This window comes from Mobula hypostoma, chromosome 3 (assembly GCF_963921235.1).
Source record: "Mobula hypostoma chromosome 3, sMobHyp1.1, whole genome shotgun sequence".
NCBI lineage: Eukaryota > Metazoa > Chordata > Chondrichthyes > Myliobatiformes > Myliobatidae > Mobula > Mobula hypostoma.
In genome coordinates, this window is record NC_086099.1 from 204,250,739 (window position 1) to 204,275,791 (window position 25,053).

A 25,053-nucleotide genomic window follows, 5' to 3' on the forward strand; every position below is an offset into this window, starting at 1 on the left:
GAGAGGAATAATAAAACAGCCATGGTCGAATGGCAGAGCAGACTTGATGGGCCGAATGGCATGTCTTCTATGTCTTATGGTCTTTGATATCACCTAATTGTTCTGCCTGGTTTCTTGGATATCTCATTCTCAGGTCACAGTAGGACTACAGTCTGTTGGACTGTGTAGTGGTACAGCACTGAAAGAGGCCAATCTTCTGCTGAAAGGATTGTACTGCATATTTTGTAGAACTGTCCGGTTAGTCTTAACTCTCTGCCTGTGAACCAGTAAATGTTTTCCCTTCATATATTTCTCCGTTTTGTTTAATGTTATCTGATTGCACATCCCCTCAGGCAGTGTGTTATAGATCACAAGAACCATCTGTGCCAAAGCAAGGATTTTTCATGAGTCCTTCATTTCTTACCAGTAATCTCTGGTTTCTAATCCTTCTGCTGCTGAAAAAGTTTCTTATTCACTCTATCGAAACACTCGTGAATCTCAACATCTCTATCAAACTTCACCTTAACCTGCTTCGCAGAAAGAGCAACCACAGCAGAGAACTGAGCCTTTTAGCAAATCTCCTCCTAAACCCTGACATGCTTCCTAATGTTTGGCACGGGTCCTACCCATCTGTGCTTTGTAAAATAGTGCGCATGTCTGAGATTAGAGTCAGCATGGAAAAAACCTTCAGCCCAACTTATCAATGCCAGCTAGGGTGCCCCATCAAGCTAGCCTCATTTGTCCATGTTGGGCCCTTATTCTTTGAAACCTTCCGATTCATGTACTCATCCAAACATCTCTTAAATATCATTACTGTGCCTGTCTCAACTACTTTCTTTGGCAGCTTGTTCCATATATGCACCACCCTCTATGTGAAGAAGATGCCCCTCAGGTCCTGTTTAAAATCTTTTCCCTCTCACCTTAAATTTATGAGATTGTGGTTCCCTTTCTCTGTAAAAAGGGCTTTGTGCATTCACCACCTGATTTTATGCACATCTTATAAGGTCACCCCTCCTCCTCCTACAATTCAATAAACAAAGCCCTAGTCTGCCCAACCTCTCCCTATAACTCGGCATTGAATCTTAGCAACATTCCCATAAGTGTTCTTTGCACTACTTTCATCTTAATTCAATATTCAAGATCGGTTATTGTCATTCTTTAATACATGATTATAAAGGAGAACAAAATGATTGTTACCCGGTTCTGATGCAGCATTAAAAAAACACAATAAGCATAATTAACACAATGAAAAAACAAAAAAAACCACAATAAATATAAATATACTTTATATACTTTATACTTTATTGTTGCCAAACAATTGGTACTAGAACGTACAATCATCACAGCGATATTTGATTCTGCGCTTCACACACCCTGGATTAAAATATTAAATATTAAAGATATTTAAAATAGTTAAAATTAGTAATTATGAAAAATTTAAATTATAAATCATAAATAGAAAATAGAAAAATGGTAAGTAAGGTAGTGCAAGAAAACTGAGAGGTAGGTCCGGATATTTGGAGGGTACGGCCAAGATCCGGGTCCGGATCTGTTCAGCAGTCTTATCACAGTCGGAAAGAAGCTGTTCCCAAATCTGGCCGTACGAGTCTTCAAGCTCCTGAACCTTCTCCCGGGGGAAGAGAGAGGAAAAGTGTGTTGGCTGGGTGGGTCGTGTCCTTGATTATCCTGGCAGCACTGCACCGACAGCGTGCGATGTAAAGTGAGTCCACGGACGGAAGATTGGTTTGAGTGATGTGCTGCACCATGTTCACGATCTTCTGCAGCTTCTTTCGGTCTTGGACAGGACAACTTCCATACCAGGTTATGATGCATTATGATGCAATCCTATAAAATGCACTGTTTGAGTGTGGCTGTATATACATATGATCAGCTTTTATATATATAGGCTGACTGTATGTACATAAAGTGACGCACAGTGAAGGCGTGGCTGATGTGTATACAGTAGTGGTGGGGCAGTATCCCCACCTATAAAAGCATCTTTTCTATAATAATTTGTTCATTATGTGCTGTGGGTGATTATGGTCTTTCTGTGGCCATGTTTGTTCTTGACAGATTTTTCTACAGAAGTGGTTTGCCATTGCCTCCTGCTGGGCAGTGCCTTTACCAAATGGGGGACCCCGGCCATTACCAATATTCTCCAGAGGTTGTCAGCCTGGCATTAGTGGTCACATAATCAGGACTTGGGATATGCATCATCTGCCCATAGGACCATACCTGCTCCCATACCTTCACGTGTCCCTGATCGTTGGGGGGGGGGGGATGCTAAGCAGGCTAGTGGAGAGAAGGAGCGCTTTACACCTCCTCTGGTAGGGACATATCTCCACCCCGCCATCCAATAATAGAGTGACCAAAACTGCATACAATACTCTTAAGAGTGGTGTCACCAAAACCTGAAGAAACAACATGGAAGAAGAAAGGATCTTTGCTTGACATGAACAGTTTCTTTATTTGGATCATTGTAAATATAACCAAAGCCTTATGATCTACAAATTATTATACATTAGGTCCAGCTTCATGTTGGAATACTGCCCCTTCCCTTAAAAGACTGAGGTTTGGGATGGGATTTTATGCTGATTGGCAGTGATTGTAAGGTTTTTTAAAAAAAATTATTTCATTGAGATACAGCACGAAATAGGCGTTTCTGGCCCTTCGATTCTCGCCTCTCAGCAATACCACGATTTAATCCTGGCCGAATCATGGAACAGTTTACAATTAACCTACCAAGTTGGTTTTCATGTGTGGCATATTTCTGTGCCTGTACTTTGTGATTTTTCCAGAGTTTGCTTCGAATAAGATCATTTGATCAAAATTTTGTTCATGCAAACAGTTGAAACTTGGATATATCTTAAATAGCTTAAAACTTCAATTTAGAAATTGTTGAAATTTTGTCTCCTTCTGGAGGCGTACGAAGGGATTATTTGATACTCAATTTGTAAATTCCCTTCTCAACCTTGACTGTTTGGTCAGTGAGTCCTTTGCAGATAATAAATCCTGCTGACATTTACAAAGTAAATTAATTAAAAAAATAAGACCATTAGTAACACTTGTCAAGCAGAATCAGAGTATTTCATGGAATTTTATGGAAGCTGTATTGGAAAGAGCCCAGAGATAGATCCGATCTGTCCCAAACAATAGTGATGTATTGCAATACCTTCATTATTCAAGTTTTCATTTATCTTTATCAAACCTCATGTCTGCAGATGTCTGCAAACACAGCAGTGATTGGTCAAAATGAGGCTGCCAAAGAACAGTGTTCCCTCTCCCTAACAGTCTATCCTAGCAACCCCCTAACCTTAACCAGAGTAGTGAGACTACATACACTTCCAAAGGTATTGTGAGCCAAGGTGCAGCAGTGATAATTTGGGGGCAAGTACTTGTGCAATCAATTATTTTGTGTTTTGTATTTGTAATTCATATAGATTACTTTGTAGAGATCTGTTTTCAGCTTGACACAAAAGAGTCTTTTCCTGTTGATCAGTGTCAAAAAAAAGCCACACTAAATCCACTGTGATTCAATGTTGTAAAACAATAAAGCATGCAAACTTCTAAGGGGGTTGAATACTTTTTATAGGCACTATACGTGTGCTCCAACCCAAAAGACCATACATTCTCCTTGTTAGGGAGAAGGATGAGCAAGAGGAGGGAGAAGCCAGGTTAAAAACAGGGGCTAATTTGGGGAAAGCAAATCTGCCAAATTCCTGTTGACCCTATGAGCCATCAATCAGTCTCTTTCACTATCCACCATTCCCTGGAAAATAAACTAACTTTTTACTCAACTTTCTAAAACTTTACATAGTAACCCATGATGATGGAGTGACAGAAAATAGCATCATACAAAATTTCTCATGCAGAATTCAATGACTGTTTAGCTCATTGAGGCAATGTTGGTTGAAACAGATCTACTCTAGGTGGCATGATGGCAACCTGATGGCATGAACATTGACTTCTCTAACTTCTGCTAATGCCCCACCTCCCCCTCGTACCCCATCCGTTATTTATTTATATACTCACATTCTCTCTCTCTCTCTCTCTCTGTCTCTGTCTCTGTCTCTCTCTCTCTCCTTTTTCTCCCTCTCCTTTTTCTCCCTCTGTCCCTCTGACTATACCCCTTGCCCACCCTCTGGGTTTTCCCCCCCTCCCCCTTTTCCTTCTCCCTGGGCCTCCTGTCCCATGATCCTCTCATATCCCTTTTGCCTATCACCTGCCCAGCTCTTGGCTCCATCCCTCCCCCTCCTGTCTTCTCCTATCATTTTGGATCTCCCCCTCCCCCTCCCACTTTCAAATCCCTTACTCACTCTTCCTTCAGTTAGTCCTGACGAAGGGTCTCGGCCCGAAACGTCGACTGTATCTCTTCCTATAGATGCTGCCTGGCCTGCTGCGTTCACCAGCAACTTTGATGTGTGTTGCTTGAATTCCTCGTGTGTACTACTGTAGATTAGTACCCTTTTTCCAAAGCTGTGCCAGATTCCTGTAGGTAATAGCAATGATGGGGGTATCTGCCTTTACCACCCTTTCAGCACCTTGGAACACCTTCACCATTCAGTATGATCATAGCTGAGTCAATCCGTGCCTCAAGACTGCTTTTGATTTCCCCTGTACTTCAAATGTCTGTCAGTCTCTGCCTTTAGTTAGTGAACTTGCTTCCAGAGCTCTCTGGGGCAGAGCACATTAAAGAAAATACATCTCCATTTAACAGGAAAACAATTTATTGTGAACATAATGCTTTGTTGTGAGCATTGGCTGTACACTATGCTCACACATGATGGCCAAACACCCGAGCAATCACATGGTCAAGTTCGCAGGTGACACCACAGTGGTGGCACACACCAACAACAATGATGAGATGGCCTACAGAGAGGAGGTGGAAGAGCAAGAGGCCTGGTGCCAGGAAAATAACCTCTTCCTTAGTGTTAGCCAGACAAAGGAGAAGGTTGTCAGCTTCAGGAGAACTTCCACCACTCACCATTGGCATATCGCACAGAACTTCTCATCATCCCAGAGCACATCCTACATGGTCAAGACTGCTCACCAAAGCCTCTACTTTCTGAGGAGGTGAAGGGGGCACATTCCTACTCATATCATTCTACAGATGTGCAGTAGAGAGCATCCCAACAAGCCACATCACTGTTTGATACAAAAACTGCACTGAGGCAGACAGGAAGGCTTCACGACAGGCAGTCACAACTGCCCAACGCACCGCTGGCACCAGACTACCTGCCACCAAGGATATATATGCAGTAATGTGCTGGTAAAGGGCCAGTAACATAGTATAGTCATAGTCATAGTCATGCTTTATTGATCCCGGGGGAAATTGGTCATGGAGGATCCTAAACACCCCGCTCATGGACTGTTTGTCCTGCTTCCATCAGGCAGGAGGCTACGTAGCATCCATGCCAGGACCACCAGACTCTAAAACAGCTACTTTCCCCAAGCAGTAGGGCTGATCAACACCTCCACCCACTAACTCCAAGACTACTTTATTATTTCCCATTATTCACCTTATGCATTACTTTATGGATATACGATCAATCTCGTATATAAGCTATCTTATATTTTTATTATTTTTATTTATCTGTGTTTTTTTGTATTATGTTGTATCTGGAGTAACAATTATTTTCTTCTCCTTACACTTGTGTACGGGAAATGGTATTAAGTGATCTTGAATCTGAACATGGCCTACACTTTTCAGTATTCACACAAGAGCCAACATCTCTGCATTCACCCTGCCAGTTCCCCTCAGGATATAGATTTGTTTCAATAAGGTAACTTCCCATTTTTCTAAACTCAAATGACTATGGCAGCAGCCTATTTAATATTTGATAATTAGCAGTCGTATTCTTGGAGTTGTACAACACAGAAATGGGCCCTTTGAATCACTGCTTCCATATGTGTTGTACCTATCCGTATCAATCCCATTACATCCTGAGGGTACGTCCACACTAGGCCGAATAAATCCGTAACCAAAGCTTTTTCTCTTCGTTTTGACCCTCCGTCCACACTAAAACGGTGCTTTCCTCCCCCGAAAATGAAGATTTTCAGAAATGCTCTCCAGAGTGAATTAATCTGAAAACGCCTAATATCCGGTGTAGTGTGTACGGGGTAATCGGCTATTTTTAAAACCGCTGTCATGACGTGCCGGAACAAATGGTGGCGGCAGTACGGCATTTCATTGTTTTCTTGAACGCAGCCTCCAACACCACAACAATATCTGACAATAGATGTGTAACAGCCTAATGTAACACTGTATAGAAATACAAGATAACACTGATGCAGACATGTTTTATACATTTAACAAGGTGCTTTGTGCTTTGTGCTTGTGCAAACATTCAATAGATGCAATTGTCACTTTTGCCCAGCAACTCGTTTTATTGCACATGTTAAATACAGCAAAATAATACACAAAGACGACAAAATTAAAGGCAAACAAATAAGGTAACAGCAAATTTCACTTTTGCCCAGTAACGAGCCTTATTGCATTTAGTTGTAGCTGTCCTCCCTTTCATCGGTGAAGAGACAATGGCTGTAGGGAATGTTTCTGGACAAACGCGCACCAAGTCTTTCGTTTGGCAATTTCCTTTTAAGTTTTTCTAGTCTGTACCGGACAAACGCGCACCAAGTATACTGTTTCCTCTTCACTTGTTTTCTGTGTGTCCTACACATGCCCAGTAGGAGGAGATTCGCCCAAATATCCGTTTTAATGTGGACAGAGGTATTTTTAAAAACACCGAGTGTGGACGCCTGTCGTTTTTACGCAAAACCAGCGTTTTCAAAATTATCCGGTCTAGTGTGGACGTAGTGTTAGGTTCCGTGCCTTGTCAATTCCAGAGTGTATGATTGCATCTGCTGCCACCATGTTGTCTGGCAGCGTGTTCCGGGTATTAACCATGCTCTGTGAAAAAGCTTTCCCCACAGAACCAGGTTTACTATCACTGATATATGTCATAGAAGTCATTGTTCCTGTGACTGGCAGCACAGTGCAATACATAAAAATGCCGTAAGTTACGATAAGAAGTATTAAAACAACAATAAGTAAATCGTGTAAAAAGGGAGCAAAACAGTGAGGTAGTTTACGGACCGCTCTGAGATCTGATGGCGCAGGGGAGAAGCCGTTCCTAAAGTGTGGGGTGTGAAACTGAAGGTTCCTATGCCTTCTCTCTGATGACAGTAATGAGAAGAGGGTGTGTCCCACAAGGTGAGGGCCATTAATAATGGACTTGCCTTCTTCAGGGACGGCTGCTTGTCGATGTCCTTGACGGTGGGGAGGCTAGTGCCCGTGATGCAGTTGGCCAAGTCTACAGCCATTGAGCACACTTACACTGTTTCAGCAAAGCAGCATCCATCATCAAGGACCCACGCCACCTAGGCCATGCTCTCTTCTCGCTGCTGCCATCAGGAAAGAGGTGCAGCAACCTCAGGACTCTCAGCACCAGGTTCAGGACCAGTTATTATCTTTCAGCCATCAGGCTTTTGAACCAGAGGGAATAACTTCACTCTCCCCATCACTGAACTGTTTCCACAACCTATGGTCTGGCTTCCAAGGATGCTTCATCTCATATTCTTGATATTTATTGCTTATTTATTTATTATTGTTTTTCTTTTGTGTTTGCACAGTTTATTGCCTTCTGCACGTTGGTTATTTTTCTGTTCTGCTGGGTGTGGTCTTTCAATGATTCTATTGTGTGTGCCTGCAGGAAAACAAATCACGGGGTTGCCGATGGTGACATGTATGTACTTTGATAATAAATTTACTTTGAACTCTGAAATTTGAAGCATCTGCAGCTTTGATCCTGTGTGTCGGAGCCTCCATGCCAGATGGTGATGCATACAGTCAAAGTGCTTCCCATGGTACATCTGTAGAAATTTGCTCAAGTCTTTGGTGGTGTAAACAAGTTTCCTCAAGCATTTAATGAGGTGTAGCTGCTGGCCCGCCTTCATCATGATCGCATCATTATGCTGGTCCCAGGCAGGTCCTCTGAGATGCTGATGCCCAGAAGCTTGAAGCTCCTCATCCCTCCAACCCATCTCCTTCTCAGCTGAAACCTATGCCTCTTCTTTTAGCCTCCTCCACAAAGGGAAAAGGGATTTTCACTATCTACCCCATTTGTACCTCTTATAGTTTTGTCTGCCTCCCTCTGACTTCTTCGTTGAAAGAAAGCAAGCCCATTCTATCTATTCCCCCATTGTAAATGCTCCAATCCAGGCATCATCCTGAGAATTTACAAGTCCGGTAATGTCTGTGAAAAGTGAACACTGCATTTGCAGAAAGCAGTGATATCTAAGAGAATGGGTTTGGTATGCAGTAAGTTGAATGCAGCCATTACCAGGGCATAATAGGGGGAAAAAACACACAAACTTTAGAAATTGGAACAACAAGCAGCATGTTGAATCTGCTGTCCCGTTCGCTAAGATTACAAGTTAATTGTCAGTTTGGCTACACTCTCCTGTCCCTGTCCCCCATGTCTAGATTAGTCTGGAGTTGAGAAGTCTGTCGATCTCTGTCTGAAGATTTTTCCTGAATGCCGACAGCCCTCTGTGGCAGAGATGTATTACAATCTAACAAAAAATGAAGCATTGTGCCCCTTTTCCCATTTCTGCTTGTTATATAAATCCACAGTGGGTATGGATTTAGTCTCTGGGGCAATCTGATGTTTTATTTCTGTAACAAAGCTATTTTTCATTCCAAGCTGATATGCGCAGTAAAGGACCACATCTTCAGAAACTGTAACCACTCCTGTGCAGTTTATTGCTCTATCAACCAGATAATCACAGTTAAAGCACTTCATCGCTGTAACAAAAACACGAACATAGAATAAGATTTGTATCTTGTAATTCTGTGGAAAAGAAGTTATAGATGTGACAAGGCATGTGAGCCCTGCCAAATTCACTTGATCCTTTTCTGACACCTCTGGCCCCTTTCTCAATTTCTCTGTCTCTGTCTCTAGCTACAAGCTGTCTACCAACATCTTTTATGAACCTACCAATTCCCGTGGTTGTCTTGACTTTACCTCTTCCCACCCTATCTCCTGTAAAAATGCTATTCCCTTTTCTCAGTTCCTTCGTCTCCAGGATGAGACTTTCCTTTCCACGATGTCAGAGATGTCCTCCTTCTTCAAGGAACAGGGTTTTCCTTCCTCCACCATTGCTGCTGTCCTCACCCCATCTCCTCTATTTCCCGCACATCTGCACTCACCCCATCTTCCTGCCATCTTAACAGGGAGAAAGTTCCTCTTGTCCTTGCATATCAGCATCTCCATGCAACATATTATCCTCTGTAACTTCCAAAGGGATCTACCACTAAACATATCTTTACCTCCCACCTCCTCCAAATTTCCACGGAGATCACCCCCTCCATGATTCCCTCGTCTATTTGTTTCCCTAACCCCCCCCCTCACCTGATCGCCCTCCTGGCACTTCTTCCTGCAAGTGGCCTAAGTGCTACACTTGCCCATACACCTCCTCCCTCACATCCAGTCAGGGCCCCAAGCAGCCTTTCCAGGTGAGGCAACACTTCACCTACGAATCTGCTGGGGTCGACTGTTGTGTCCGATGCTCCCGATGCAGCATTCCTCTACATTGGTAAGACCCTCTGAACCCCTGATTTCTGATTCACTCCCTGTTTAGAGAATAGTCTACACTTTTATTCCTTCTACCAAAGCGCATGACCATACACTTCCCTACACAGTATTCCATCTGCCACTTCTTTGGCCATTCTCATAATCTGCAAGTCCAAGTCTTTAACAGACTCCCTTCTTCCTCAACTCTACCTGCCCCTATTGCAAACTTGGCCACAAAGCCATCAATTTCATCATCCAAATTACAATCATATAATGTGAAAAGGAGCCTTGTAGTCTTGTTTAAATAATTAGTATCACAAGGTGACGGATTCAGCACTTTTCAAGTCATTTGTGATATAGACTGTAGGATAATCTTTACTAAAAAATGTGACAAACATTCACGGAGGAAATGTTGTAGAACAGGAATATGCATATTTGATTGACATTTTAGCAAGGTCAGTGCACTGGAATATTTAACTTGGATTTTGGCCAGCGATCTCCTTTGGAAGTTATTTCTGCCAGTTGGTGTATGGCGTGGGTCGTGCCACAACTGCACAAAGGATATTTTAATTTCAGGGTTTCCATCAGGCCGGTGTCAAAGGATGCAAGCTAGCAGATGGGGTTGCTGCTTGATCAAATGCTGGGGAAAGATCTAGTGTCTTCTACCCATTGTGTCTTTCAAACACTGATTAACATTGTTACAGACAAAGGACAATGCTTTATCATCAGCTGACCAGTTTGAAAAAATAAAAAGCCTAGTGTCGCCTCGTACATCGTGTTTTCTAGCTTCCTATTTTGCTACATGGTGTAGAGCTGACAGGAACATACTTGAATTATTGTAAAAAAGCTTTTCAGCATTGACTCCTGATTGAATGTCAGTGAGGAGATTTGTTAAGTATTTGAAGCTGCTTTTTTGACTCAGATTTGACAGGAGGATAGAATACAATATCTTACAATTTAACTTTAGTTTGACTTTGATTAGGTTAATTAAAGTTTAATATTTTCCACTGCTGCTGCAAAACAACAGATTTCATCACATACCGTTTGTCAGTGATAATCAAGCTGGTTCTGATTTTGAACTGAACTACTTGATTGGGTACGTCTTGTCAAAGCTGGTGCACACTCCGGTATTGTTGCTTGGCCCAGAATTCTATAAATAATGCAATGTTTCAGGTTGTAGAATGTCTTTGGAAGCACAAGTGATCAAAGCAACCATTATTTGCTTTTGTCATTTTGGTGAACAAGTAACATCACTGCCAACTGTAGTGCTTTTAAAGGCAGGTGTTATATTCATTCAATGATCGGGAATTCTATTTAAACTCCATCTATAACAGCTATAGGAGTGTTTGTAAACCACTGCTAACTAGATGTACGCTTTCATCTGCAGTTGGAAACCCTTTGAGCAGTGTTAAGTGAAACCCAAGCCTTCATGAAAGTTTTCAGCCAATTCCTTTCTCAGTTGTCTAATCCTCATTTTGGGCTTCACACCAGGAAATCAGAATGGGTGAGGAGCGAAATTATTTCAAACCGAAGTCTGCAAATCCAGCACACTTCCTCCAACCGCTAGTCTGGTCTTTTACAATGCAAACAGCAGCACATGAAAGATTCTCTGGTACTGTGAGTGCCATCAGCAAAAATGGCAAGAGGTCAGATGCATCAGCTCCAAGCCAAACACCATTTTAGCTAGTACATCAATTTGTTGCCTCTTTTTATTTGCTTAACAAAATCCTGACAGTTTTTGCCTAACAGTGCTGGAGGAGTGAAGTTATCCCCTTTCGTTTAGGAGGGGATAACCCGTGTTCTGAGTTTATTTTCAAGTGTAAATCCTATGAGCAAAGTTGTTTACCGTACGGCTTTACTTTCTCTTCGCTGATGAGGAAAGAAAAAGTATTTTTGCCATTTCAGTTTTGGACTTTTAAAGTAGATATGAATGCAAATCAATAGCGGAATCAGCATATAGAAAATCAGAAATTACAGCTCCAGTCTCTTTATTTCAGAGCTGCTCATCTTTGGGTTATTTTTATGGAGACTGATACTCTCAACAGTTGAGTTCAAATATGTAATACCGCCCTTTGTGGAGTAGGTGGACTGCGACTGTGTCGTAGAATGTATTGCTTCATGTAGTGATGTATTGCTAATATTTAGTATATTAATATACATACAATCACTGTGGTTTGGATTATTTTATATGAACTCCTGTATCTGAATAAATGCTTTTAAGTGTCTATCTATAACACTTGTTTGAAGACTCACAAAGTTCATCTTTATGGAATAAATCAGCATGTTTGGGAATAGACCAATGTGCAGTTAATGTAGTCTAAAACCGGCTGTAGCTTTTGCCTTGTTCCTTGGCTGGTATCCTGCCAACAGACTTGGCAATCAAAATGCACAGAGATACTTGAATTCATGTAGTTAGCCACCAATTAACTGGTTATCTTGCCAAAAATGTGTTTTTCAGTTTAGGTAATATTTCTTTTTAATATGATAGCCTTTCTAGTCCTTAATAAGTGTAAAGTTTCATATCATTTAATTATTTGTCTCTTGAATTGTTTTCTCTTAACCATCTTCCTTCCATTCTTTTTGCCATCTCTGCATGATTTTTAGTGAAATTGCTATTGTAATCAATACTCAATAATTATTGGAATCAATATTAATGGCTGGTTTAGCACAACATTGTGAGCTGAAGGGTCTGTTCCTGCGCTGTGCTGTTCTAAGTTCTGTGAATAGTGTAGTAAATAAATATAGTAACATGAGTCCTAAAGCAGGGTCTCAGGCCGAAATATCGACGCCTTGCAGACAGTGGTGGGAATTGAACCCAGGTTGTTGGTGTCGTAATAACCCCCACGCTACCAGGCTGTCCCCAATTGATGTGGTGATTGGTCTCTCAAAACAAGAAGTAATTTGATGGGGTGGGGAGGGGGTAGAGCTGTGTAGGGTCCTTGCCTAATGGTCACTTTTTATAAAGGAAACAATACAGTGTAGAAATAATGGTTGCTGTACAGTATAGGAAATTGAGGACCCAGTAAGAAGCCCAGAGCAAGGTGTTTATCTTGTAAGGATTTGAATGTGGAAATGTTTGGTCTGAAGGGTCTCCAGTGAAAATCAGTGGTTCCTACTCGCCAGTGTGAATAATGTGGACAAACTGGAAGTGGCTTTCACAACGCACTGCTTCTGTAACCTTCCCAATTCATTGTATTTTTGTTGTTCCTTCTACTTATATTGTAACAACACTAAATTCAAAGCCACCCTGTCTCTAGAGAAGAGTGCACCTCACCGTTTCCCTTTTTTGATAGAAACCATTCCTGACAGCTTTGTGTCTCATTTCAGTTTTATACCAACTCTTTAGTCAGGATAAAACCACAGTGCATCTAGTTTCCCCTTTCCCTCTGATTTTATGTCTGATATGGTGAGGTCCTCCGTTAGTTGAGGTCAACCATGGATGTTGTGGCCCAGCAGTCTATGTGATAAGCAAGCCAGTATGCAAGCCTGGCCAGTAGACTATGGAGATCAAGCTGTTGTCCATGTAGCAAGCTCCACCCCTTCATGCAGCTGATAAGTCCAAAGGAACAGCAGAAGCTGATACAGTTTGGTAGTCAGCACTGAACTCAATGTAGGATATCCTTAGGAACTCCAGCTCTGGAGTTATATCCTCACTATAGGAAGGATGTGGAAGCATTGGAAAGGGTACAGAGGAGATTTACCAGGATGCTGCCTGGTTTAGAGAGTATGCATTATGATCAGAGATTAAGGGAGCTAGGGCTTTACTCTTTGGAGAGAAGGAGGATGAGAGGAGACATGATAGAGGTGTACAAGATATTAAGAGGAATAGATAGAGTGGATAGCCAGCGCCTCTTCCCCAGGGCACCACTGCTCAATACAAGAGGACATGGCTTTAAGGTAAGGGGTGGGAAGTTCAAGGGGGATATTAGAAGAAGGTTTTTTACTCAGAGAGTGGTTGGTGCGTGGAATGCACTGCCTGAGTTAGTGGTGGAGGCAGATACACTAGTAAAGTTTAAGAGACTACTAGACAGGTATCTGGAGGAATTTAAGGCGGGGGGTTATATGGGAGGCGGGGTCTGAGGGGTCAGCATGACATTGTGGGCCGAATGGCCTGTAATGTGCTGTACTATTCTATGTCCTATGTTTGCTCTCTGTTTACTGCAGAAGTAAACTTTGGGAATAGCTGCAAGACAGCAAGGTGTGACATCAATGCTTTTCTTCTAAGCGAGCTGCCATCCACGGCTGACAAGCCCCATCTGCCCGAAATGACTGGCTTTAAGGTGCCAGTAACCCAACTTTACCCTTTCTCCTGTCAGTAGAAATGGTTCCGCTGGGCTTAGTAGCTAAACCACATGAAGGACTTGGTTGTCAGAGGCAATCTGAGACATGCGCCATTGGGAGCATTTACGAGACAATCTGGAGATGCTGTAAGTTCAAGCAACACACACAAAATGCTGGTGAACACAGCAGGCCAGGCAGCATCTATAGGAAGAAGTACAGTTGACATTTCGGGCCGAGACCCTTCGTCAGGACTTATAATTGGCATTTAATAGGTTGTGGGAGCTTTTCCCCAGTACCAGCCCCCAGCTATAATAACCTTAAGGAACCAATATTATAAGCCTGATATAAACCATATACTTTTCTTCCATTTACTTCTCCTGTGGTAATATTACTGAGATTGGAAATTTATCACACTGGGGGGATTAAACCTATTTTCAACAAACAATGTGGTGTTCTACTTCAACAACCTTAAAAGAATTTCTACTAATCAAATACATTCCCTTGGGATTGGTGGCTGAGTAGAATGGTGTGGGTCAAATGGGTTTTATTAATTTCTCATGTTTTCTTCATCATTCTCTCTCAATGCACTAGAAAGTGCTTCAAACTTTACAGGCTTTATCACTTAAACTGAGCGAGCTTCATTACTTGACCAGCCATTTTGTCTTCAATTACTTACTGATTGCATTAATGGGCCCACAAGTTAGTTGTAAAATTTTAATTTACGATCCAGTAAAGTACTGGAGCTCTCCCACACTGCAGTTTAAGCTAGACTGGGTGGTTATTTTCCTCTCTAGCCCGTAACAGACATTAATTTTCAGTGATTGACATGAATGCTTCTACTTTCCTCTTCTAAATCTGACACCGGCTCTCAGACTATTGCTCAGAACAACAAGTTAGCACCTGTCCCCATCCCCTTTTTATTAATCAGTCTGTCATCTTCTTGTTTGTCCCTGTTCTCCATTTCCAGCACAACCATGTGTTGAACAAAGCACTCCCATTTTTTGTTATTTCCAGACAGCAACGCATAATAGAGCACTTAACCACTAAAGTACAGTTTAAAGTGCTCTCACTTCTTGTGATGTGGGGAACCATTCAGGTTAATTTGTGCATAGCAAGTTTCCACATAAAGCAATGAGAGAAATTGCCAGATGATCCATTGTAAGGTTTACCTCAGGAAGTCACTGTTGCCTAGTGAGATAAGTGCTACGTGATCCATTAATGCCACTTGAGTGAACAGGCTGTGCGTTGGTTAAATCTCCTCTGTGTACTGACTGTTGATAAAGAGTTCTCCCGATGTACCAATTCAAAGTAAATTTACCATTATGGTATGTATATGTCACCATAGGTTCTTAATTGGCCACGGCAAAGAAAGGTTACAGGGAGAAGGCCGGGGAGTAGGAGGGAAAAAAAAGGATCAGCCATGATTGAGTGGCGGAGCAGACTCAATGGGCCAAATGGCCTAATTCTGCTCCTTTGTCTTATGGTCTTGTATACCACCCAGAGATTCATTTTCTTGCAGTTATTTACAGGAAAAAAGGAAATACAGTAAAATTTTACAAAACATCCTTAGCGACAGGTGAGGTCCCGGAGAATTAGAGGATAGCTAATGTTGTTCCACTGTTTAAGAAAGAATAAGCCAAGAAATTATAGGCTTGTGAGCAATGTTCCATCTAATTTTTAGTGGTCAGTGTGCGCAAAAATCTTATGTTGTGCAAATTTTTTCCTGTGACAGAAGTATGTGCGCACTGAATGTACACATGGCACAGTTTATGTAGGTTTATAAAATATTTGACATAAAACTGCACAGAATAACAACAAAATAACATATATGTTGAAGTCACTCAGTTATTTTTTCTCTCTCCTGTCTTTAGCATTTACCTATTCTTTGTAAACTCTAGCTAGACTAATAGAACTTCCATCTAATTGATAGCTTTTGATTCTCATTAACATATCCAAATGACATTCAAATGGTTTCTCAGCTTGTTTTTGAGTTGATTCTTTAGGCTAAAACCTCGCTCACAGTCTGCACTAGACGCAAGAAAGGTTCCCCCAATGTCCATCAACAGTGCAAGGTTGCAAAACTGTTCATTTTGAAGTACAAATGCCACCATTTGAGCAAAGTTGCATGGAAAATTTGAAATCATTAAACTGTCTAACTATTACAGTATTTTCAGCTAGAAAATCATGATACTTTAGACATAAGGCATTAACTTGTTCATCACCAAATGTGAAGTCACAATCTGCAATTGTGGAGAAATCAAAAGCTGACAATTCTTGTACCTCATCTTCAGGAAACCTTTCTTCTAAATGAACACAAAGACTATTTATAAAAGCCAACAGTGAACTTTTATCTACTGTGACGTTTTCTTCACGTTGTTGGCTTAGCAAAACTTAACTTTGTCACTCCACTAAACATTGTCTCCCAGATACAGCTTTCTTATCTTGTTAACTTTACCTTGCGCAAAATGAAGTGAACCAATCGGTGTCAGGCCCCTCTTTTGCAGAATCTTGCACAGTGCAGCCAGTTCATCGAAGACATCACTTAAAACCTGTAAAGCTACTTTGTATGTGATGTTTATCAATTTCTTGTGACAGTATTTAACCACAGGGTCATTTGACTGATCTTTTTCAATGAAAACTTAGTAAGCTATCTACAGGATTTGAAATAGATCTTTGTAAACTTTATGATATGAACACTGTCCGCCAAAGATGGCTGCCGCCGTGATGCAGCTGTACAAACTGGAACAGGAAAGGTGAGGTGACATAAATTAGTGACGTGCATTGTGGTATTTGAAAAACCGACCAACTAGTTAACAGAAGTATTTAGCTAAATGATTATTTTCAATAAATACAATTATTAATTATTACGTTACTTTGGTTAACTAACCTTTTGTGCGCACTTTAATTTCCATTGTGTGCTGGTCGAAAAACGTGTGCGCGCACACACTCGCACAGCATAGAGGGAACATAGCTTGTGAGCCAGACATCAGTGGGGGAAAGTTATTCAAAGGTATTCTGAGAGACCAGATATATCAGTATTTGGGTAGACAGGGATTGATTAGGGATAGTCACAGGCCTTTGTGCGTTGTAGGTTGTGTTTAACCAATCTTATAGAGTTTTTCCAGGAAGTTACCAGGAAGGTTGATGAAGGCAAGGCAGTGGCTGTTGCCTACATGGATTTCAGCAAGGCATTTGACAGGGACCTGCATGGAAGGTTGGTGAAGAACGGTCAGTCGCTCAGCTTTCAAGATGAGACATTGGCTTTGCGGGTGAAGCCCGAGAGTGATCGCAGATGGTTGCCTCTCTGACTGGTGGCCTGTGACTAGTGGAGTGCCGCAGGGATCAGTGCTGGGTCTGTAATAGTTTGTCATCTATATCAATGATCTGGATGATAATCTGATTATCTGAACCAGCAAATTTGTGGATAACACCAAGATTGGGGGTGTAGTGGACAGTGAGAAAGACTATCAAAGCATATAGTGGGATTGGGACCAGATGGGAAAATGGGCTGAAAAATGTGGGATAGAATTTAATGAAGACAAGTGTGAGGTGTTACACTTCGAGAGGACCAACCAGGGTAGGCCTCACACTGTGAGCGGAAGGGCACTGAGGAGTGTGGTAGAAGTAGGAAATCAGGGAATACAGGTCCATAATTCATTGAAAGTGGTGTCACAGGTAGCTAGGGTCATAAAGAAAGCTTTTGGCACATTGGCCTTCATAAATCAAAGTTTTCAGTTCAGCAGTTGGGATGTAATATTGAGGTTGTATAGGACATTGGTGAGGCCTAATTTGGAATATTGTGTGCAGTTTTGGCCACTTTCCTGCAGAAAAGATGTAAATAAGATTGAAAGAGTACAGATGAAATTTACAAGATTGTTGCCAAGACAGGATGACCTGAGTTATAGGGAAAGATTAAATAGGTTAGAAATTTATCTTCTGGAGCATAGAAAATTGAGAGGAGATTTGATAGAGGTATACAAAATTATGAGGGGTATGGGTAGGGTAAATGCAAGCTGCATTTTCTATTTAGAGGTTGGGTGAGATTACAACAGGAGGTCATGGGTTAAGGGTGAAAGGTGAAATGTTTAAGGGGAACATTAGGGGAAATTTCTTCACTCAGAGGATGGTGAGAGTGTGGAACGAGCTGCAGGCGCAAGTGGTGGATGCAGTTTTGATTTCAACATTTGAGAAGTTTGGATAGGTACGTGGATGGGGGGGGGGTGGTGGTGGGTATGGAGGGCTGTGGTCCCAGTGCAGGTCAGTGGGACTAGGGATTTTAAGTGGTTCGGCATGGACTCGATGGGCCGAAGGGCCTGTTTCTGTACTGTAGTTTTCTATGACTCCAAAACTGGCCAATGTGCAAAAGAAGACAAACTGCACATAAATGCCTCAGAACATAAGTTGTAAAGAGACCTTGAAAGTGAGCCAGTAGATCATAGAATCAGTTCAGGGTATTGGTGCATGATGTTAACTATTCTGGCTCAGGAGCCTCATGGTGGAAGTGTAATGATGGTTCTTGAACCTGGTGGCATGGGACTTAAGGATTCTGTACCTTCTACCCAACTTTGGTAGCTTGAAGAGGACATGGCCTGGATGGTGGCAGGCTTTGATGTTGGACACTGTGTTCTTGTGGCAGTGATCCATATAAGTGTATTCAATGGCGGGGAATGATGGACTGGGCTGTATCCACCACACCCTGTGCCCAGGGTGATACTTGTTCTAGTGTTCACTATAAAGATGGAAATTTTGCCAACTACGCCAAATTTTTCACTTCAGTGAAGAAATGCATCAGGATTCTTAATTACTCGTTCCAAGCCCCGTAATAAGTAAATATTTTAATCATAGTAACATCATAAATTGTGACTAATCTGTCATCATGTGATCAGAAAATGCTGATGTACTTATATTTCTGCGTGGTTCAGAGTTTCGAACTTTAATCATATATTTGTGATTATTCTTAATAAACCTTGTCATAAGGATCGGTGAAATTTTAAGTGCATAGTTGCTCTTCCCCTCCAAATATCATATCAACATCTTTGTTTTAAAATTATCATGGACTGACAGTGAAGGTACATTAAACAATTCAACTGCTGGTGCTTCAATTCATCATCTGCATCTGCCCTACGTGATTCCACATTTGCACTGAAAGTGCCTTCCTCTTTTGGATAATTGCAGGTTTTGCAGCAATTACTCACATTTCTACACTGATGGTACTAAAATCGTCTTTATGGCTCACTGTTACATACTTCTGGCTTTTATTTTTGAACCTCATGGGTGCCTGCTGAGCTCGAACTGATGGCCCAGGTATCTGTCTGGAAGCTTGCTCACCTAATTAAAGTTGATCACCTGCTATAGTACCAGGAGAATTCTACATCGTCATCAAGAGCCAGTATGCACCTTGTGTTTTATGATCAGCAACTAGAAAGATTAAGCAGCACATGCAGAATGGTGACCTTAACCTTGACTTTTCCCACCCACTTGGTTTCACCTATCACCTTCCAGCTAGCTTCTTTCTTTCCCCTACCCGCCCCCCCCACCTTTTTCTTCTGGCGTCTTCCCTCCCTAACACCCTCCCACCCCTTCTCAGTCCCCAAGAACGGTCTTAGCGTGAAACGGCGACAGTTTACTCCTTTCCATAGATACTGCCTGGCCTGCCGAGTTCCTCCAGCATTTTGTGTGTGTTGCTTTGGACCTCCAGCATCTACAGACTTTCTCGTGTTCGAAATAGAAAGATTTTGTGATCAGGTTAGGCCCGAGGAACATTTGGAATGATTTTAATATTCCAAATAGGTTTTCAGCTCTATGTGATTCAAGATATTTTCAAATTTACTTACTTGGCAGATGTTCTCAGTTATACATCAGCTCAATGCATAAAGCCCCAAAAGTGGAATTAAATATGTTTGAAATGACTGTGGGAATCTGAAGTAACATGTATGGAAACAAAAGGTGAGCTGCAGCATTTTACTGATGAATAGCAAGCCATGCATGTAAGTGATAAAGTGAAATATGGAATGTGCTGGATGGCTTAAAAAAAGGAAAATACTGGAATAACACAGCAGCTCAGTCAACATCTGTAGAGTGAGAAGCAGTGTTGATGGAAGTTCAAGCTGAATCTTGATTTGCTGACATGTTTTTTCTCCCTGTGGATGCTGCCCAGTCTTCTGGGTACATACTGAATTTTCTCATGAAGTACAGCTGATGGAAGGTCTCCACTGTCCATCTGCTCTGTTCCTTGGCAACACGCCCAAAATGCTGGAGGAACTTAGCAGATCAGGCAGTATCTATGGAAATGAATAAACAGTTGACTCTTCTTCAGGACTGCCTGACTTGCTGAGTTCCTCCTGCATTTTGTATGTGTTGCTTTGGATTTCCAAGACGTTCTTGTGTTTGGGAGCTCTGTTCCTTGGCATTTCTGTTGTACAATGGACCCTGTGGGAAGATTAGTCCAAGGGAACTTCTCTTGCTTTGAATGGCTTTGAAGTTGACTTTGCAATGTAAGGGTTTGTTCCCATTGACTGAAAATAACTTGATGAAATAGCAGATCAGTAAGATCCTGTTTCTCGTAAAAATGTTTTAAGTGCTGTTTGTTATAGATTTGCTTATTGCAATTATAAATAGATTTTAAGTGGATTGTTGTGGAGAGTTCCATTAGTTGACAGTTCACAGCTGCAGTTTGTTAAAGTAATACAAGGAAATCAGGAAGTACTTATGGAATTGGAGATGGTTTCAAAATCTGAAATAAATAAAATTGCTTGTGATACTCAAGAGATCAGACAGCATCAGGAGAGAGGTAAAAGAAGTTAACATTGCAGGTTGATGAGATTGCATCGGAACTAAAATTATTGACTTCAGTATTGTTTCCTGATGAAGCTGACTTCTCTAGTAGGAAGATGAGATGCTTGCCTGTGAGCTTACATGAGGTTATGATGGAACGACGTAAGAGGTCAAAGTGGATGGGGAATTAAGTGGCAGACACCTGGAAACACAGGGTTACCCTTGCAGATGAAAAGGGAGTAAATCTGGAAAGTGGTCACTCAGTCTGCTCTTTGCCTCTCCATCATGTTGGCACCACATTTAGAGCACCAGACACAGCCCTGTATATTGGAACCAGTACAAATGTCTATTTTCTAAATAGGGAGCAAATTCAGAATTCAGGAGTTCAAAGGGACTTGGACGTTCTAGTGCAGGATTGCCTAAGGATTTACTTACAGTTTCAAAGTTCAAAAGTTCAAGGTATATTTATTATCAAAGTATGTATACATTATACGACGTTGAGGTTTATCTCCTTACAGACAGCCTAATCCCAAGGTTGCATAATGTATACATATTTTGATATTATGTACTTTGAGTCAGTAGTAAGAAAAGTAAATGAAATGTTAGCACTCATTCGAGAGGACCAGAATTTAAGAACAAGGATGTAATGCTGAGGCTGTATAAGGCACTGGTCAGGCTGCACTTGGAGGATTGTGAGCAGATTTAGGTCCCTTATCTAAGAAAGGATGTGCTGGCATTGGAGAGGGTCCAGTGGAGGATTTCAAGAATAACCCAAGAATGATAGGTTTAATGCATTGTGAGGAGAGTTTGATGACTCTGGGCTTGTACTCGCAGGAGTTTGGAAAAATGAAGGGGGGGGGGGATCTCATTGATAGCTATCGAATATTGAAAGACGTAGATAGAATGGACTTGCAGATGATGTTTCCAATAGTGAGGGTGTCTAGGACTGGAGGACACAGCCTCAGAATAGAAGGGCGCTCCTTTGGAACAGAGATGAGGAGGAATATCTTTACCTAGCAGTTGATGAACCTGTGGAATGCGTTGCCACAGTTGGCTGTGGAGGCCAAGTCATTGGATATATTTAAAGTGGAGTTTGATAGTTCCTTAATTAGTCAGGGCATCAAAGGTTATGGGGAAAAAGCAGGAGAATGGGGTTGAGAGGGATAATAAATCAGCCAAGATTGAAAGGTGGAGCAGACTCGATGGGCTGAATGGCCTATTGTGCTCTTATGGTCTAGTAGTGGACTTATTCAGTTTCATTGGGATGCTCTGTAGTGAGAAAGTACACACCACTTTTAATATGGTTTAGCTTTGAATTTATTGAGCTCTGTGGAACTTTTAAACTGAAAATGATGGATAAGAAGTGTATAAGTTAGCATAAGTTTTGTTACCCCTATGTATGACATTCTCCGATCATAACTTAAAAAAAATGACAAAGAATTTTAGAGCTTTCTTGTAAGAAGAGGTCTTCAGATTTGAATGTGCTTATACTGTACTTTGTTTCCCTAATGATTACATGGTATTGTTGACATAGTCTACAGCTCAGCATTTATTGCACTGGTAGCAATTCAGAAATGATGATGTATCTTTCTTAGTTTAATATTAAAGTTATGAGCTTATGCCCTTAAAAATTAATAACAGGTTTATCTTTGGAAAGGACAGTTCTCTTGAAATTAGGGATTTCCAACCTTGAGTCTACAGACCCCTCGGTTAATGGTGGGAGTCTGTGGCATAAAAAAACGTTGGGAACTCCTGATCTAATTAATAACTATGAATATGGCAAAATGTTGCTTAATTTATGCAGATTTTGTACAACTCTGTAATATTGCCACTGTCCAAAGCTGCAAGTGGTTTTATCTAGATTCTAAGGTGATAGCTTTATGGAATTTGTCTTGAGAACTGTGTTCAGGAAGTTCCTATGCATCACTTACTATTTTGGGTGGGGGGGGGGTTTGATGCAGGGCAGGATGGACTGGCAAATCAAATGGCTTTTAACAAAGCAATTGAAATTGTTGTTCTCTGTTCATATGTGATTGACTACGTTTACTATTAAAGCAATAATCAAAGAAATGGTTGCAACAGAACTTTGTGTCCACTACAGGAAGTGATGCAATGGAATTTCCTAGGCATGGCTGCGATGAAGAAAGAAACAATGGCATCGCCCTAGTACCCAAACATCCAAGTGAGCTGCACGTAATCACTGACAACACTTTTCTTCACCTAGATACAAAACCTAACTATAATGGTGAGTAAGCCTTCACCCCATCCACAGTTCTAAGTAGGGTAGAATTGTCCTTCAGTACATGCTTGTGTTCTTCATTTGATTTCTGTTTGGTTTTTGTGGTTCGTTAGCATTTGCTTGAAATGTACCACACCAAATAGCTTTGTTGTTTCCATCGTACAGTCTCTGTATGGCTCTTGCATTAAAAACCATAATTGAGGAAGCATCTCCATGGTCTCCATTGTCTCGTGTACCTCATCTCCAAAAAGCATGCTCTGTATTTGTTGTGATGTATATGTTGGTAAAATATAATTAAATCCTAGACCCGCTGCGAAGACAGTAGTTGGAGTTACCAAGTCTCTGTTACTGTTGACCAGTAATTCAGCTGTTTTGTGTCACCGTATTTGTGGGAGTGAGCACCCTGCACTTCTTTCAGAGACACTTCACGATATTGTGTGGCTCTGTTGCACTAAATGGAATGGACTTACCACAGATCTCCCAAGTGAAAACTGAGCAATGACATCCTTTAACCTCATGGCCTACCACTTATCTATTGCCCTGAAGATAAAGGAACAACATTCGTTCAGCGAAGAATACAGTAGGACTTACTGAAAGCAGGCCCCTGAGGGTGAGATGTCGTCATGGTGAAGCTGCAGTTTAGGACTACGTGTAATAAAGAGCAGAAAACACAAGCAATAGACACGGCAAATCTACCTCACAGCCGACAGATCAGACCAAAATTCTCTTGTGAATGGTGATGGACAGTCAAATACCTCATGGGCAGAGAATACTTTGAGTAATAGTGTGGCAAAGAAAAGGCTGAAACATTTATAGATGTTTGGCTGGAAGGAACAGTCTTCAGCCAGCTTTGATGCACTCTATGTGGAAGCAATAAGTCATGGATAACAGTGACCGCAGTAAAGGCTGTGTCTCCGACAATATCCACACATAGTTGCTCTGCTGAATGAGGCTTGCCTCCAGCCAAGCTGATCCAAATGTGAGAAAACCTATAGACACTGGAAATCCAAAGCAACACACAAAATGCTGTTGGAGCACATCAGGTCAGGCAGCATCTATGGAAACAAATAAATAGTCTACATTTCGGGCCGAGACCCTTTATCTGGGCTGATCCAATACAGTGACAAATCCAATGTGGAAGGTTGCCAAATTCTACTCACGAAGATTGACCCCATCCAGTACATTGCAGCCACGGTGTGTTGGTGTGATGCTTTTGTGTGTTATCTACCAGATATATTGTAGGTGAACTCCTCATTTGGCAGCACCTCCCAAACCTGTGATCTCTACTACTAAGGTGGACAGAGGCAGTGGAACACCATCATCTGCTAGTTTCATTTTAAGACGCACATACTTGAGTTAAATGAACTCACCGAGCCAAAAACCTGGAACTCCCTCCCTAACATCCTGTGGAAAAAGGTGTTTTATTTGTAGCATGTGCATCGAAACTTAGAGTGTAGTGCACTGCTTTGTGTCAAATCAAATCAGCGAGGATTGTGCTGGGCAGCCTGCAAGTGTAACCAAGCTTCTGGCACCAATGTGGCATCTGGACAACTCGCTAACCCTAACTGTACGTCTTTGGAAAGTGGGAGGAAAATGGAGCACATGGAGGAAACACAAGGGCACGGGGACAATGTACAGCGTTCTTACAGACAGTGGCAGGAATTGAACCTCAATCTTACAGCGGGTGATGTAATAGTGTTACGCTAACTGCTACACTACTATGCCATGCATGGAACTGTTTTTTACCAGAAGTACTGCAGTGGTCCAAGAAGAGGTCTGCCACCACCTTCACCCAGATCACATAAGATGAATAAAGCTAACTCGAGTATTTTGCATGTTGCATTTTTCAAAAGTGTGTGGTAAGTTAACAGAGTCATGGCTGTTCAAGTGTGCTGTTGCAGACTCAAAAGGACATCAGGATTTGTGTTTCCACTGTGACGTTTTGTGGTTGAAAAGGATAAATAAAAACATTAGTGATTCTCAGTTTCTTTGAGTTGCAGGAGGGAGTGTTTTCCCCTTTGCTCCTTGGTGAGATACTCTCTGTCCTTCAAGTTGGAGTTTCCACTTCATCTCCAATGATTATAAGAGTCATTCCATTACCAGCTTCAGGGTGGAAGAGGTGTCGTGTTTTCTCATCTTGTCTTGGATAAAAGTCTTCTGTTCTGTTATATGTTCCATCAATCAGCTGCTGAAAAGGGAGAAGTA

The 25,053-nt window shown here is 41.6% G+C and overlaps 1 protein-coding gene across 3 annotated transcripts in view; it reads left to right on the forward strand.

The window, feature by feature from the left end:
- Positions 1–25,053, forward strand: part of LOC134344498 (disco-interacting protein 2 homolog C) — a 664,610-nt gene that overhangs the window by 173,105 nt on the left and 466,452 nt on the right. For 2 of the 3 annotated variants that reach the window (XM_063044395.1, XM_063044396.1), the window contains exon 2: positions 22,711–22,854. The exons of the other annotated variant lie outside the window; for it this stretch is intronic. In XM_063044395.1, the coding sequence (XP_062900465.1) occupies positions 22,711–22,854 (144 nt within the window). The remainder of the gene's footprint in view (positions 1–22,710; positions 22,855–25,053) is intronic. 3 annotated transcript variants of the gene reach the window in all.